The following is a 15,825-nucleotide window of genomic DNA, read 5'->3' as shown; positions in this document are numbered from 1 at the left end:
GAGCCAGAAACTACAAACAAGTGAATTAGCTGGAGGTAAGAAGGTTTGGTAGGAAGCTGAGGTTACAAGGCGAAATATCAAACTATCAGTGTAAGTGTTTGTGTCTACATGGGGTAGAACTGCAAAAAAGGTGTATGTGCTTGCTTACCCTGATGTAGGCGTCCTGGTGGTGTCTGGCAAAATACAACATGTTATCCAGAGCCAGCATGCCCGGAGGAATCTGGGTGAAATCCACAGCTGGATTCACATGGTTCTGAGAGACATAGGAGAAGGAGGAAGAGGGGGAGACATGTACATGAACAAATATATTCTATGAATTTTTATTTTTTTAACCTAGATTCTTCCAGGTATATTCCAAGAAATGCAACAGTCATGCATTCACACTGGAAGTTACCCAGTACCACCAGTTCCCTACTAGCAACCTGGGCTTTATGACCGTTCAGGCATGATTTTATTTTTTGACTGACTATACAGTTCACTATAGTATGAGAATTAATATATTTTATAAATAAGTTTTTTCTTCTTTAAAAAAAGTTAAATAACTAATTGGATTATGTATCCACTCTGTCAAAAATCTGTATTTGGTGATTTTTAAGTTTCATTTAAACTAAAAAAATTAAACGCTCTTTTGAAAGTTCAGATCATCATCCTGAGTCTTAGGCACTAAAAATAACCTAATTAGACGATCCCAAAAAAATGACATTTTGGTTGTTTATAGGTTTTCTGGATAGTGATTCTATCTTAAAGCAAATTTTAAGTCAAAATATAGTGAAATTAATTTAAGTTGACAGCTAGAAGGAATAGCAGTGAAACAAAAACCTACATTAAGCTTTGCAAAATGTTCAGAAAGATATTCAAGCATTCACAATGTTTTCTTTGGCCTAAAACTACCAATACCCAAAATGTGAAGAAACAAACCCAAAACTTTGCAATAACAAGCCACCACCCCAACATCTGAATATTGGTTAAAATATGCAGTTAGATGCTGCCTGCGCTGTCACAGTCCGTCATTCTTAATTCCCCTTAGACAATGCAGAGAATTCAGTCAACTAATGATTAAATCCACAGATACAGATGCAAACACATCACTCTGAAGCTAATGTTGAGTGTAAAAGGTGAGACCTGAAGAGAAAAGCGACAGGAAGAGGAGGAAGAAGAGTGAAGGATGAAAGAGGAATGGAGGACACTAAGATCTGCCTCATCAGTTTTGTAATTCTGCCTGACAGGAAGCAAACTTCTAGGCTTTAAACAGAAACAGACAGAAGAGGGTCATATGCGTAACTTAAAAAAATACCCTCACATGGACAAGTGAAAAAAAGTCCAGCATGTGCAACAATCCCTACTTAAAGAACCTGAAGGCTTAGGAAGGCAAACAAATGATCTCAGCAGTGATAAAGCATATCTAGAGAATTATGGCTTGTGTGTGTGTGTGTGTGTGTGTGTGTGTGTGTGTGTCTGCAAGCTGTCTAGCATGGAAAGCAGAATAAGGATTTTAGGGTGGATTTTCTCCACACTAGTGGAGACAAGGCAGTTCAATTGTCCTTATCTCTATTGAGCACACTGCAGTGGGAGTGTGGATGGGACGAGCCCCAAAACAGCTCTGAGCTTACACCAAGCCACAGTGGGTTTAGTTCAAGTTCTTATGCTATAGTTAGACCACTGTGTGCAACAAAAAGTCTTGCATAAGATGATATTAGTCAAATGGGCCTTTTTTTCTGCAGAACTACTACTAAAACTAATAACATTTATACCAGTAGTTTTTTATTTTTTAAATTGCTGTATTAATACTTTTACTTAAGCTATGTAAACAATCTGAATACTTGTTCCACCACTGTACAAAAACAATGTTCTGGGTGTGTCTACACATACACACATTCTTTAATCTACAAATTTTTACAAAGGCATACAAAGGCATCCCATGTGGACAGACCGGCTCGTGTTGTTACTTTATGATCTCGGTTTTGAGTTGTGTGTGTGTGAGTGTGGATGTGCATGTGTGTGTATAGCAGCCCAAGTATGTCATCAGCGAATGACTGAATTTATGATTCCATTTGAAACACATGCCAAACTTACAATGAAGCCAAGCTTCTTGTAGTCCCGGGTGTACATGGATTTGCGTTTCTCGATGCTGCCACTGTTGTTGGGCTCACACTCCACGTCAAAGGCAATTCTCCGCAGCTCAAAGATGATGTCCCTCTGAGCCTGCATATGCAGAAAAGTATATTAAAGTGCTGCTCATAAGTCCATCTGCCTATTCTTCCTGTCACCATTTTATAATTTAGGAATGCTTCAGACTCATCTCGAAAGTGTGGGGTCTTGCAGTGCCCAAGGCAATCTGGCTTACAGCCATGTCTCTCCACTGTTTTTATTACTTGGCCAACCTAAATTAGCCAGGACAGGCTGAAACTGTCTGTTTTTTTCTGAAAAGGTTATTTTGAGTTGCTTGTGCAAGATAGGCTACAGTTCGACATGCATGTTTTGACTGCTTACTATTTTGTCTTGATGTCTTTTTTTTTTTTTGCCAATTCTAGTGAGATTCTATATTTTTCAACAAATCCCATAAAACACCAAAACCAGATCCTACTAAAAAGTTTTGTTGTTGCAGAAAAGGCCTGATATATCTTATTCCTCTGTGCTATAGAGCTCCATTATTGTCCAAAAGCCACACCGTTGCACTGGGTGGGCATGTTCCTTCATTATGATGAACATGGGCACAGCAGGTTATTTGGAGTCAATCCCACATACTCTGTCTTGCTGTCAAAAATTCAAAAGCAGAAAATGTGTATCAAGATGCAGCTAAAAAAAAAAATCCCCAACAAAAACACCATTTCCTGCTGTTTGAGTGGGGTTTGCGAAAAAATTTAGGAAATTAAATCAGCCTTTTCTTAAAAAGAAGAAGAAATAAATCTATATTTGTTGTGCCCTGTTTTTGCAGCAACAAATGAGTGCGGGGCTGATAGCAACATATTGGCCGGAAAGGTGGAAAAGTATTCAGAGACTGATTGACTAATGTATTGGTTGGTTATTAGGATATGTTGACAATAACAGAGATATACTGTAGATATCATCAGTGCTATCCTTTAAGTGGTTTTATTGGGCTTTGAAGATAAAATGTCCCCTCCTTTCCTTTTTTTGGCATTTCCCCATTTGTCTTCACCTTCATCCATCCATCCCTCAATTTGTCAACCATTCCAATCTGCGTCATTCACAGTCCCCCCACCTGGTCTTGGGGATCCATCTTTGTCATCATACGGTCCTCCAGCAGGTTAAAGGTGAGCACCTGCAGGACGTACAACTGGTGGGCCATCTCATCGTTAATGGGTGTGGGGCTCCGGATCACGTTCTACATGGCGTGGAGGACAAACAGAGGAGGACAAGGAAGGAAGGGGGAGATAGAAGAGCAGGGGAGAGTAATACAGAGAGGGGAGCAGAGATGTTAGATGTGCAAAGTAAAGGCGAAGGTGAGAGAACGGGTTTTGGGGTCAGACAGACAAGACATGGATTTTACAGGAAGAAAGCATGAGATAACAAAGGAGAATAAGAGGATTTGGGAGTGAATCACGAGGATTAGAAAGAACAAGTCAGATGTGGGAACAGAAGAGGGGGGAAATGAAATTTAACACAAGGCAGAGGATGAAAGAGAGAAAATGGAACAGGTGTGAGAAAGTAAGTACAGTAGATAATAACCAGCAACGTGAAACAGAGGCAAACGTGGCAAGTGTCATTATCCTTTCTGATATCACACTGGTGCAGAGGCATGAAGCCAAACAGAGATAAAGACAGGCAGAGAAGGAAACACAGACATAGATACACTGGAGAGGTAAAGAGGAGAAGGGCATGGTTAGACTTACACTGAGAATGATGGAGCGCAGCTGTTTCTGGGCAAGAATATGGGCCATCTCCTATAGAGGGAGAAAGAAAACAAGGGAGAAAGACAGAGAGAGAGAGAGAGAGAGAGAGAGAGAGAGAGAGAGAGAGAGAGAGAGGATAAGACACAACAATATACCAACATTTCTTTTTTTTTGGGAGTTTTTTTTAATGTTGAAATGAGAAATGAATGCGGGCAAAATAAACAAAAACTGACCGGCCATAGAAAATAAGAAAGCCATCACAAAAAAAGAACATAATCTAGAAACGGAATACTAAATGCACTAACCAATGCCTTCTACAGTGCATACTACAAAGTGTGCTAATCAAGGATGCACTTACTGTCAGGGGTCTATTTAGGATGTCCACAATGTGCTCATCAAACTACCATATCGTGTGCAGTGAGGAAAAAGTCAGAGACAGAGAGGGTGAGTGAGTGAATGTGGAAAACGAGAGTCTGAAAGGTTAAGAAAATTCATTTTCTGTCAGTGCTGCAGCTTGTAGAGGAGGAGAGGGGAGAGGCAATAGAGTGAGCAGAACAGCGGGAGACTGGGGGATCATAATAATAGCTTTACTGATTGTTGAGCCCTTACCCCACAGACACGCACGCTCACACACACGCACTTGAAGACACACACAAACTGAGAACCAATATTCTCATTAGGCCCTTGCATGTTTTAAATGTGTCATCTCTGATCGATCTGCGTATAAAAGAACATGAAATGATGATCAAGTAATGCGCCATAACATTAAGTTATATAAGTGCCTCTCTGCAGAAATGAAACTGTCCGCTATAAACGTATATTACCACACAGGTCTGCACCTGAGCAAAAGGAGACATTGTTCGCTTATCACCTAAAACAACACAATTAGGTGGCTTAAAATGGCTTCCAACCAACTGCCTGAATCTGATTTGAGCAGACCCTTTTAAAATTGCCAAAATTTGCACGTTTGACCTCACACAAAAAGGAAGAAGCACGGCAACATGTGCGCTACAATCTGTATTCACTTTTTGCATGCTTCATAGGAGAAAAGCTGTGGGTTAGCATAATTCATTATTAATTTCAAAGCACATCGCTGGACTCTATGGTGCTGATTCAAGGGATCATGTGATTAGCTACAGGGCAAAGCGTGACATACTGTAGGTGAGAGAGTGAAGGAGAGAAATGAGTGGAGAAATGAGAGCATGGTTGAGAAAATATGTCACTTCTGCAGAAAGGAATGGAGAGAGGGGGTTTGTTGGGTTTTTACACTTACTTAAATGAATACTGTTGTACTACATTTTACTGTTACACTAAACTGGAAACAGATACTAAACACATGAGACAAAAATAAACAAAAAGTACACTGTAACAGTACAAAAATGCTGGTGGGTTCACATGTGAATGCACCATTTAAAGCTCCCTCCAGCTCACTACATATGATGTACAGTACAGTATATCCAGTAAGTGATGTGTGTGCACACTGAAGCCTCACCTGTCTCTTCTCCTCAGGAGCTTTGAGGAATAAAGCATTGATGACAGCAATAGTGTAGGTCTGAATGTCTTGATCAGTCCTGGTATTACAAAAATAGCACACACAGGATTATTAGCTATACGTGTACCGTAAGTACAGTTGTTTGAAAGGCATTTATCACTGTGTAATTTATACATTAAAAATGAATCAACCAATTTATCCAGCCTACATACAGCCAATTGATCCACTTACCCTTGAAGATGTGGGATGAGCTGCCCGATGGTGATCTCTTGTGCCACCTTGTGGTAAAGATCCTGACTGTTGAGCACCATGGACTCCAGGATGGCCAGGGACCGCTGCAGCACTGCGGTGTCCATGGCCGACTTGTTCACATAGCTGGCGATCTGCAGGAAGAACAAGGCACGGGAGATAAAGAATCTGCAGAAAACACTAAATAATTTATAAGATGTAATGCTTTAAAGAGATCAATAACAAGTAATGGAGGACATTAAAAAAAAAATACTTCCTTTTGGCACCTTGGCATAAAAATTTAAGACAAAACTGCATTTTCATAGTTGTTGTCACATTCCATATACAGTAGAAGCTGGTTAGGAAAATATCTTTTTGCAAAAAAGTAAACTGCATATTATTTAGTAGCTTTTAATTCACTAGGATTGTCACCAAACTATTTTGAAACATTAAGAACAGCCGCTGGTTGGCTTAATAACTGTGTCAGGAGAAATTACTAACCTTACAGCCATGTATTTATCTAAGAGGCCTTCAAAGACATTATGTGATTGTTAAATCTAAACTTTTCCAACAAATATACAGTATAACAGCAGGATTATAAATACAATAGTTCCCCTTAAATTCCTGCTCTGTTAAATGGGACATTTTCTTGGCTGACCTTCTTGATGAAGGCCACAGAGAAAGTGTCCCAGGAGACAATGCCGTGGTCCATCAGCTCCACAAAGGCTGTCAGAGTGAAGGACAGCAGGTCGCCAAAACTACAGGACAACACACACACAGAGAAACACATAGACTATAGGAAACTTCTCTCCAGCAGATGGCTTGGAGCAGTGCGTAGCTGCAAAGCCAAGATGGCTTGGAACATAACGAGGAATGAACGGTCAGCAGAGACAGAGAGAGGAGGAGGAGGAGAGGGGACAGAGGAACAGAAGATCAATGCTTCAACCAGGCTTGCTGAAAAAGAACAGAGAGGGGAAAATAATGGAAAAGAGTTTTGCGATGCAATGCAGACAGACTGGCCTTCAAGAAACAGCAGGGGCCGTCAGAAGGCCAGCAGGAGCCGGGCAGCACAGAGCGGCATTCAATCACGACCAGAAAGCTACATTATAGAGTGAAGTCATGCAGTTAAACAAATAAATCAAAGGAATAAATCACGACGCGGAAGTCACAGGAGGCAAAAGCAGGGAACGCATTAAACAGCTGTTAATATCAAAGACATATTACTGCTGGAAGTACTTAATGAGAAATTCATCAGATATAGAACTTGCTCATTACTTATAGTCAGATGCTTCATGGCTTCACCAATAGATTTTACAATAGGGGTCTCTACTGCTTAAGACTGGTATTGCAGACCCACCCAGCAAGCTTTAGCTGGTTTATCTTTTATGCACCATTTATTTTATACCGTTGTACTTGCATTGTGTCAAGGTGATAGCAAAACATACAAAAACCTAGGGTGCATAAATCTTAAATCTAAATGTTTACTAAGAAAGGAATAATCTGATTGTTTTAATTATGTAGTTAGTTTGCAGAGCTTAAAAACCAGGAAATTAAGCAAAGGAAAACAAATTGAAAGAAAAAGAAATTGAAGACATAGGCTTTCAGGACATACATATTCCTACAGTGGATCAACAAAGAGCATCATGGGTTGGTTTTGCCGCATGGTAGGTGATTAGTGAACAGTTAAATGGGCAATTAGTAACCCACAGGATGAAAAGACTTTTGGGCTACTGGGCAATTTTTAAGACATACTGCACTTAACTACACAATACCAAGTGAAATCGTAGACATTGAAGGGTAGATTAGATAGAGTAAAGAAATTCTTGTTGATGGTTGGATGGAGTTCCTGTGGCGGAAGAGGCTATTGGCTAATAATGTTAAAGTGAAAGTAAGGAAAGAAGCTGAATAACCCCTCACAGTGAGCCCACAGAGAGACTATCCCAATACCCTGAACAGCACTAGTTAAGAACACCAAGATTAATTCAGGGAGACTTCTAGTCAAATTAATAATATGTGTTGCTGAAAAACAGTAATTGTTTTAATAAATGTCTTATTTTATTGGGTTCTTAGAATTAGATCTTGGCTTTCTTTAATTCTGTGTTTAAAAATTAGGAAGTCGTAGTTGCCCAAAACCACTTGCAAAAATTAAAGTGCCACACCAATTTCTAAATGGAAGCCTGAAAGTGGCAATGCACATGTATATAACTTCCCATAAGGCACTGGGGCTAGAGTCTTAACCATGCAGACTCGGCCAGCAGGTTAGGAAGAGCACAGAGCCAATGACGTTACCCGGCCGGGGGGCAAGGGGAGGGGCTTACCAGGGCTTCATTATCTTCTGTAGTTTCTGATAGCGTCTGCAAAGATTTAAGAAACTTTGGTGTCAAAGGTTGGAAACAAACCAGCACAGGACAATACAGCAAGGAAAAACACACATCACAATCTGGTGTCAAGTTAATGTCACTGAAAAACAGAGATCATTGTCCAAGCAAGGTCATTCTAGTAAAATTATGTATTATTGTATAAAATCAGACACAAGCAAACTGAAATTAAATTAGATATTTCATTCAACATAAACATTCATACACTGACCTACAGTGAATACATCTGACCAGTAATCCTACTAAGACAATAAAAGCAAGTAGAAATACACAGCAAACTTAGGTAGAGACGACAATGCACAGAAAGGATCAAACAACACTTTCATTGTTGTTGGGAATATTTCTTCAGTAGGAAGTAGGTTCCAAAAAAAACAAAAAACAATTAATAGCCAGTAGCAAGGAAACCATTTCTTTAACGTCTGCTCAATATTTTAAATGGGCTTTTTGTTGTAGAATGTATTGGGCTGGCGACAGACCTCTCAGAGACAGACGTCTCAAAATCTGTGCAAATACAACCAAAACGGCCTGCTTGGATTACATATCACTAGAGGTAACTAAAATCTCTCTTGCCATCTTTTGGAAAGTACCAACACCTCTTAATAATAAGCTGGCTGAAGTTGCACTGTACATTCTGAACACCAACAGAGTCAAACCTCATTAGAGGTTCCATGTTTTAGTCAGTAGAGGGCGATATCTGCCCTTCACTTCTGGTTGTGTTACAGCCGCAGTCTGCCAGCTTCTTTCCACATGAATCCAGTACAACAACTCTGGCAGACGCATTAGATCACAGCACCACTCTGCCCTCGAGAAACTCCAGCACTGAGCCTCTTGAATAATTACAGTTCACCAAGTTAGTTGGCAGGCACACTAATTACTAATGAGTGTGTGTGTGTTTTGTGTCAGACACTGATACCTATCTGCGTGGCTGTGTATCATAAGCTCCTTCTTTTGAGATGGAAAAGCAGCAGTGTCTCTCTCTCTCTCTCTCTCACTCACTCACTCAAACTCTCCAGTGCTGAATAACTGATGTGATGGTAATCTACATAAAAACATATTTAATGAAAGAGCCAGAAGCAGGCGTCTACATCAGTGATGCTGTGATGACGCCGAGCAGTGGGATCAAAAAAGGGTCAAATATTTGCTAATTTAAACATTATATGAAAAAAAACAAAAGAGGCTTCAATGATTTCCTGTTAAAACGTAAAAATAAGCGTAATGCTGGAAGCGTTGCTCTCTCATACCCTTAAATAGGAGATCATTATTTCAAGTGGTTTCTGCTGAAGAGAAGACATTACATATCTAACCGAATTTGACCCTTTATGTGCAAAACAATATGGAGCATGAAAGAAGAAATCATTTAGTGTAAGAAAGGTTTGTTCAATTTAGGAATCCTATCCAGCACAAATAATGTTTGAAGTGCTTTGCGTTGTTCCCTGTAAGTGTCCATCAGTGTGTGCTAGTGTCTTGTACTCAAGTGTTTGGGTTTTTACTGTGCCTTTAGTAAGCGCATATTAGACCTTGGGTGAGTGTGTATTTACAACATAAGTGTGTCTTGGAAGACAACTCCTTACGCAAGCAAATAATTCTTTGGTCTGTCTTTTTTTCACTGGGTAAAGAAGAATGAATAATAAGAGTTGTATGAGGCAGAAAATGAGAGACTGCTGCTGCCCTCCCAGTTTGCACCGTATGTCTGCTTGTGTGCATGTGTTAGCACTCCTACAGCAACTTTCCTCTGGGATTTTTACACTGGCCGGAGCCTTGCACTTACACAGTATGCTACTGGCACGCAAATATACACTTCCCACTGGCATAACGGCTAAGAAATTCTACCTCAGCGAAAAATGTCCACGCTTTTAATCTTCAGTTGAAACCGCCTCCAGGGCCACACACAAAACCACACACACGAGTTTTGGGATGTGCTGAACATTAAGAAACCAGCACAGAGCTCTTATCTCAGTTGTGTGTAATATCTTTATCATGGGGAAAAAAATGCAAACAGGAGGCGTTGGGCATGTTCTTCTCTTCTCAGTTTTCGGATGAGACCTTTATGGTGTGTTACGGTACTGTCTACAGCCTAGCTGTGAACCCTATGCAGATAGCCTCAGCTACCAAGGTTCCAAGGTAGTGAAACAGCAGCTTACCTTTGCTATCAGTGTTTGCACGGCAGCAGTTTTCTTTTCATTTGCAAGACACGACAAACGTTTCCATTATCACACTAAGTCACAAGGTGAATGTAAGAATGGAAACAAAATTACTTCAGGAACATGGCCTGATAGTGACTTTTTGTTGCTGTGGTGCCCTAAAGTATGCGGAACTATAACAAATTCCCAAACCAAAGGCACCAGCAGTGGGCCAGCTGCAACCCCCGATTCCAAACCATTAATCCAGTTTAGTACGGTGATTTGAGGACAAGATCAGCTAGCTGCGTTGAACTTAAATAATGCAACTTCAAAAACTGAACTCAGATTCTCTAAATACTCTACCTGATAACTAAGAGCTTGACATTCATTGCACAAACCTACAAGCAACTTTACTCAAGTTAGATCAAACATCTTGAGCTGAGTATATTAAACACGGGGAATCTATATACTTCCAATTTACTACAGTACCCTACTATCCATATTATATTCATATACAATTCATCACACAAATAGGAATAAGAAGTTGTCTGAGGGGAGGAAAATACTGCAGCGATAGAGGAAATCCAAAACAACAAAAGAGATGGACGGACAACTGACTTACTCAGTCCCACTTTCCACCATCTGAGTGAGCAGGGAGATGCCATCTAGGTTGATGAACTCTTGGGCGAAAGTGATGTCCCTTGACGCGTTGGCCAGGTCCTTCAGAGACTCCAGCTTGGCATCCATGCTGGACGACTGGATCCGTTCATGAAGCTGGACTGCAGTCTGGTACTAGAGTGGAAAGAGGTGGAGGAGGATGGAAAATAATAATTAAAAAAATGCCTTTGGATAACAAAAATGAAAAAGGTTTTCTCTCTGTGCATCCACAATGATCAGTGTGTTTAGGACATTTTGCAATGAAATACAACGTACAGGAGAAGTGGTCAAGCGCAGGATTGATCCGTTCTTAATGTTGTTGCGATTCTGTGGAGATTTACCAAGATAAAAGAAGAAGTTAGTGAGCATATCTGTACCTTGGAAACTGCCTCTGCTTAGAAGTAAAAAAAAAAAATAAAAAAAAAAATAACCAAACCTTTTCTGTGATGTAGAAATTTGTGGCATCAGCAATCTGTAGAGCAAAGTTTTCATGGTTCCCCAAGGACCACCTAAAAGCCATTGGATGGAAAGAGGGGGAAAAAAAGACATTGCATGAGTGGTACTAAAACCTCTTGTGTAAAATACAGCTATTATGATTTAAGTATGGAGACTAAGAAAGAAGGCTTTTGCAAGAAGCCGGAGGAGAATTATTTTCAAATCCGAAAGCATGCAGACACACTTCAAAAAAGCCAATGCAGGCTTACCCTTCACACACTTCTTTAATGATGGCGGAGAGAGGCTTTTTCTGTGGAGAAAGGCAAAACTACATTTAGTCCACAGTCCAAGTTCCTAAAACAGTAGTCAACTCTGAGTGGGCTGCAATTATTTTACATTACAGGACTGGCACAATGAAAGGCTGTTCTTCAGGAGCCTGTGTTTAACTGTCCGACTGCTGATGTGGGATCACTGACTATGTCTGTTGCTCCATTTCATTCAGGGTTGTTGTATGTGAAACTGGTTCCAGCGGAGCAGCTGTGATATTGTGGTGAAAAGTAACCAAGTAGCTTTACTCAAGTACTCTTCTACAATGAGTTAGAGTTAGTGTTACTTTTCTTGGCTACTCTGTACTATGTTAAGAAATAGTGTACTGTTTTTACTCCATTGTATTGCTTTGGTATATATAGTTACAAGTTACATGAAAACACATGCTCAGTTTCTATGATATTATGTATTTTTATTGATTAAACTATGGTAAGGCTGGTTATTGTTTAAGTATTTTCCATATCTGTGCTAATACAGTATGCACTCAAGTTTGGATAGATTTTCGATAATAACAGGACGCCTTTTTAATTAACGTTTATCCTCCCCAAAAAAAAATATGCCAATCTTCTCAATGCCTCAGTGCACTTTCAGTTCCATTATTGGAAATCCTTAATTGACCCGTACTTGAGACGTAAAGCGAGGACAGTCCGGCTCTGCTGCCCCAATTCTGAACATTGTTTTATTTTATTATTATTTTTTATTCTGTCTTCTGTGAGTCTCTTTATCCAACTTTATCAAGGGGCAATGCTCAATCTCTGGAGTTTCACTTGAACACTAAAGTATGCTGTAGCAACTAATACTCAAGTAAAAGATCTGAACACAAGACTTCAGCCACAGTCTTATCCAATACTCGATGTTTAGAGCCAAGAGATTGTTTCAAAAATGGGTCTCTTTTTCAAAGCGTGCCAATTATAAGCTTTTCAAAACACAGCATGTGCGCGCACACACACGCATGCATGCACGCACGCACGCACACACAGCAATTTAGTGAGCATATGTATACAGTCATAATGTACAAAGCATTGTAAGAGGCTTTTTCAAATGCAAAATAGTGATGAGGAATTACAGGCAGGAGATAATGGTGGCAAGATGATGGGCACACAGTATATGACAGGGAAAGAAAGGCAAAGACGTGACAGACAAAGAGGGCGGGCTTTTATGTGAACAGGAGAGGAATGAGGAGTACGCAAAAAGTGAGGAGTACGCAAACTAAATAATGGAGCGAAAACAACAGCAAACACAGAGCGGGGGAGAGTGAATGGTAATAGTGAGAGAGCAGGAGAGTGGTTGTTGAACAGAGAGAATGAGGAATTGGAGGGAAATTAAGAGCTTGCAACGTACATATGTTTTAACCAAATATCTGCTTGGTTGCCACTGTTTTCATCCTCAGGCTCTCTAGGACCTACAGTGAAATCAAATGTACTCTACACTACTGCAGGGTATCTTTGAACATTTAATTGTTACCTGGAACTGAAGTTAAGACATTTTTTTTTGGAAAATTAAAAAAAATGACTCGGTATGTCCTATGTGGACATTTGAAAACAAAATATTGATAAAGAATCAAAATTACGCAATAATATCTAACATGCACAATGTTTGAATACTACTTAAATAATCCAGGTTTCAAAGAAATAGATAAGCTTTGGAATATTTTAAAAGACATTAAAAAAGTGTACATTGCACGGAGTGGTTTCCTCTCATTCACAAATCGTTTTCCAGTTGTATTATTAATAAACTAATACATTTAAATGCGTGGCTATTTAAATAATATATTTAGGTATGTAATGCTATTGTACCACATATGCAAAACATTTTATAACTTCCAATGAGTAAAAATGGTACTTTGAGTATTTGACGACTAGCCTCTGTATTACCAAACCTTGACAGCAAACGTTAGATCTAAATAATTACGTCTGATCAGGTATTTGATTACGTTCTACAGTTAGTCTTACCCTTAGAAGCAGGTAGTTGATTATTCTTCGTTTCAAGACCTTGCATCTGAATTGATTCTCAACAGAGATTTAGCTTGTTTAAGATAGATTTAAAATAATAACCTCATTATACACAGCCTGTTTTAGTTTATAAATCATTGGGGAGGGTTTGGTTGCATTTAACACTAGAAATAATCTGAATTAGTTTATGTTTTCCCCAGTTATCCTATCCCTCTCTGTTCCCCTCTACTGATAGCCTTCATCTGCTCCTTTTATTTTAGCTCTGAACACATTTTGCTTTTGCCTACCCCTTCATCATCGAGGACTTCCAACACCTCCACTATCCCATCTACTCTTCCCCTACTCCATCGACTCCCACCACATCTTTAGCTCCCTTAGTCTTAGCTCCACTAAAATGTATGACTGTAATCAAGAAAGGAATATTTACTTGTGTGTATTGGCATTAGGGTGAAAGGCTAATCTGTAGTCTACAATATGAATTAAAAAAGACCAATGTTTAGTGATTCTATACCATCTGTGAGCTCTTGGGCTCCAGTTTTCTGACTCATTTCTAACTGGGAGAACAAACTGCCCTCTTTCTTTCTATTACTACACAAAAGGCTCTATTTAGTTGCACATTTTTGGACTTCTGAAACATTTAAATTTTTCTGCTGTTCTAGAGTCATTATGGATGCGTATTTAAGCGTTTCCCCAAAGAGGCCATTTAAATTCTTATTTTGCGTTTATAACGCATTTAGTCCCGGTCTGATTTACTACCACATTCAACTATGGTTGTAATACAACTTATTTGTTATGGATGATTATGGTTTGAACTGTAGTGTATCTCAATAAATGAACAGTTCATTCATCAGCTGAAGAATGCGTTATCAATTTGCAATCTATAGTTAGAAAAAAGGAGTATATTACAATTTTTTGTGCACTGGATTAGATCCAATGCACACAAGTATATTACAAATAAAAGGAAAATCTTGTGCTTGCCATCTTTTAGTATGTTTTTTTAATAAACAATGTTTTACTTGAGTAAGAGAAGTACATAAGAAAAATTAAATCTTCTAAAACTCCTGAACACTGTGAGCACAGAATTGATTAAAGCTGCTAATACTGACGGTTATAATATTAACAGTGTATAGTGACAACCATCAGATGATCATCAACATAGTGGAGCAGATGTATCCCTTAGGAGTTAGTGCAGAGCCAAACAGAGTTATAGTAGAGTGTAGAATCAACTTATATTCATGAAGTGGCTACAGCAAACATTAAATGAAGGATAATTTTGCTCCGTAACGGCAGGATGTGTAATTAAGCAACTACTTGCAAAGAAGTTTGCCTTAAAATAGGGGTATCGTGTTTGGAACTTGGTCCCACTGATCTCTAGTTTCCCCAAAAAATAAAAAAAATAAAAAAAATCAGTTAATGCAGGTTTAAAGAAGCTATGTTTTCATCATAGAACTTGTTGTGCATAACACAGATATTTCTATACCATCACCATTATTTTTAACATAGATTTAAGATCTATTTAGTTTTATACTGCCTCACACCATACTGTATAAAATACCATCAGTTTGTTTCCATTTAGTCTCACTGAAACGATCCTGCTCTTTTCAAAAACGTATTTTACACCTGCAGAAATCAACAGCCCTTCCCCTGACTTCTATTACATTTCTGATCAACAAGAACAATAAAATGCATTTTACAATTGTCTGCACTTGTACCAATTCCCCAGCGTTCCAACACAAATGTCAGACTTTCGTGCCTCTGGAGGCATTGAAGGTATTTGGAGAGTTACAGAAATAAATCAATGATTTGTGCACACACACTCACTAAACAACCTTCTATACTCACAGTGCAAAGGAGCGAACACAAACAAAAATCTGAAAAAAAGTATATGAAGCCCTTTACAAATTGATAAAAGTACACACACACGAATAGTAATAGGTATACATGTTGCCACACAAACACACCCAGAATTTCACTTATGCAGAGTTGTACCCACGTAAACAAACAAAACAAAAACATACAAATTTACACACACACACACACACACACACACACACACACACACACACACACACACACACACACACACACACACACACACACACACACACACACACACACACACACACACACACACACACACACACACACACACACACACACACACACACACACACACACACACACACACACACTTTCTCTGGGTCTCAAGACAGCATGAGCAGCCGAAGCCCACTCCCCATTGCATGAGTCAGACAGCCATATGCTGCTGCAGGGGCTATTGTACCGAGGAGATGCAGAAAGAGGAAGAAGAGGTGGGGGCTGATGGTGGAGGATAAGAGAGGAGGAGGCACACTGCAAGTTTCACTGTTGTAACAAAAGACAGGG

At 39.3% G+C, this 15,825-nt stretch overlaps 1 protein-coding gene across 5 annotated transcripts in view; it reads right to left on the bottom strand.

Moving 5' to 3' along the window:
• elmo1 (engulfment and cell motility 1 (ced-12 homolog, C. elegans)) overlaps nucleotides 1-15,825 on the bottom strand; it is a 94,814-nt gene that overhangs the window by 44,729 nt on the left and 34,260 nt on the right. For 2 of the 5 annotated variants that reach the window (XM_034891740.1, XM_034891739.1), the window contains exons 3-15: nucleotides 11,431-11,471; nucleotides 11,163-11,235; nucleotides 11,003-11,053; nucleotides 10,692-10,861; nucleotides 7,890-7,925; nucleotides 6,230-6,329; nucleotides 5,575-5,726; nucleotides 5,344-5,422; nucleotides 4,210-4,251; nucleotides 3,852-3,902; nucleotides 3,221-3,343; nucleotides 2,074-2,202; nucleotides 149-253 (exon numbers count right to left, since the gene is read on the bottom strand). In XM_034891740.1, coding sequence (XP_034747631.1) covers nucleotides 149-253; nucleotides 2,074-2,202; nucleotides 3,221-3,343; nucleotides 3,852-3,902; nucleotides 4,210-4,251; nucleotides 5,344-5,422; nucleotides 5,575-5,726; nucleotides 6,230-6,329; nucleotides 7,890-7,925; nucleotides 10,692-10,861; nucleotides 11,003-11,053; nucleotides 11,163-11,235; nucleotides 11,431-11,471 — 1,152 coding nt within the window. The remainder of the gene's footprint in view (nucleotides 1-148; nucleotides 254-2,073; nucleotides 2,203-3,220; nucleotides 3,344-3,851; nucleotides 3,903-4,209; nucleotides 4,252-5,343; nucleotides 5,423-5,574; nucleotides 5,727-6,229; nucleotides 6,330-7,889; nucleotides 7,926-10,691; nucleotides 10,862-11,002; nucleotides 11,054-11,162; nucleotides 11,236-11,430; nucleotides 11,472-15,825) is intronic. The other 3 variants (XM_034891741.1, XM_034891742.1, XM_034891743.1) reach the window with 3 other exon arrangements.

The sequence above is a fragment of the Etheostoma cragini genome, chromosome 14 (assembly GCF_013103735.1).
Source record: "Etheostoma cragini isolate CJK2018 chromosome 14, CSU_Ecrag_1.0, whole genome shotgun sequence".
Classification (NCBI taxonomy): Eukaryota; Metazoa; Chordata; class Actinopteri; order Perciformes; family Percidae; genus Etheostoma; species Etheostoma cragini.
The sequence above is the reverse complement of the archived record's forward strand: the minus strand, read 5'-3'. Positions and strand labels throughout refer to the sequence as shown.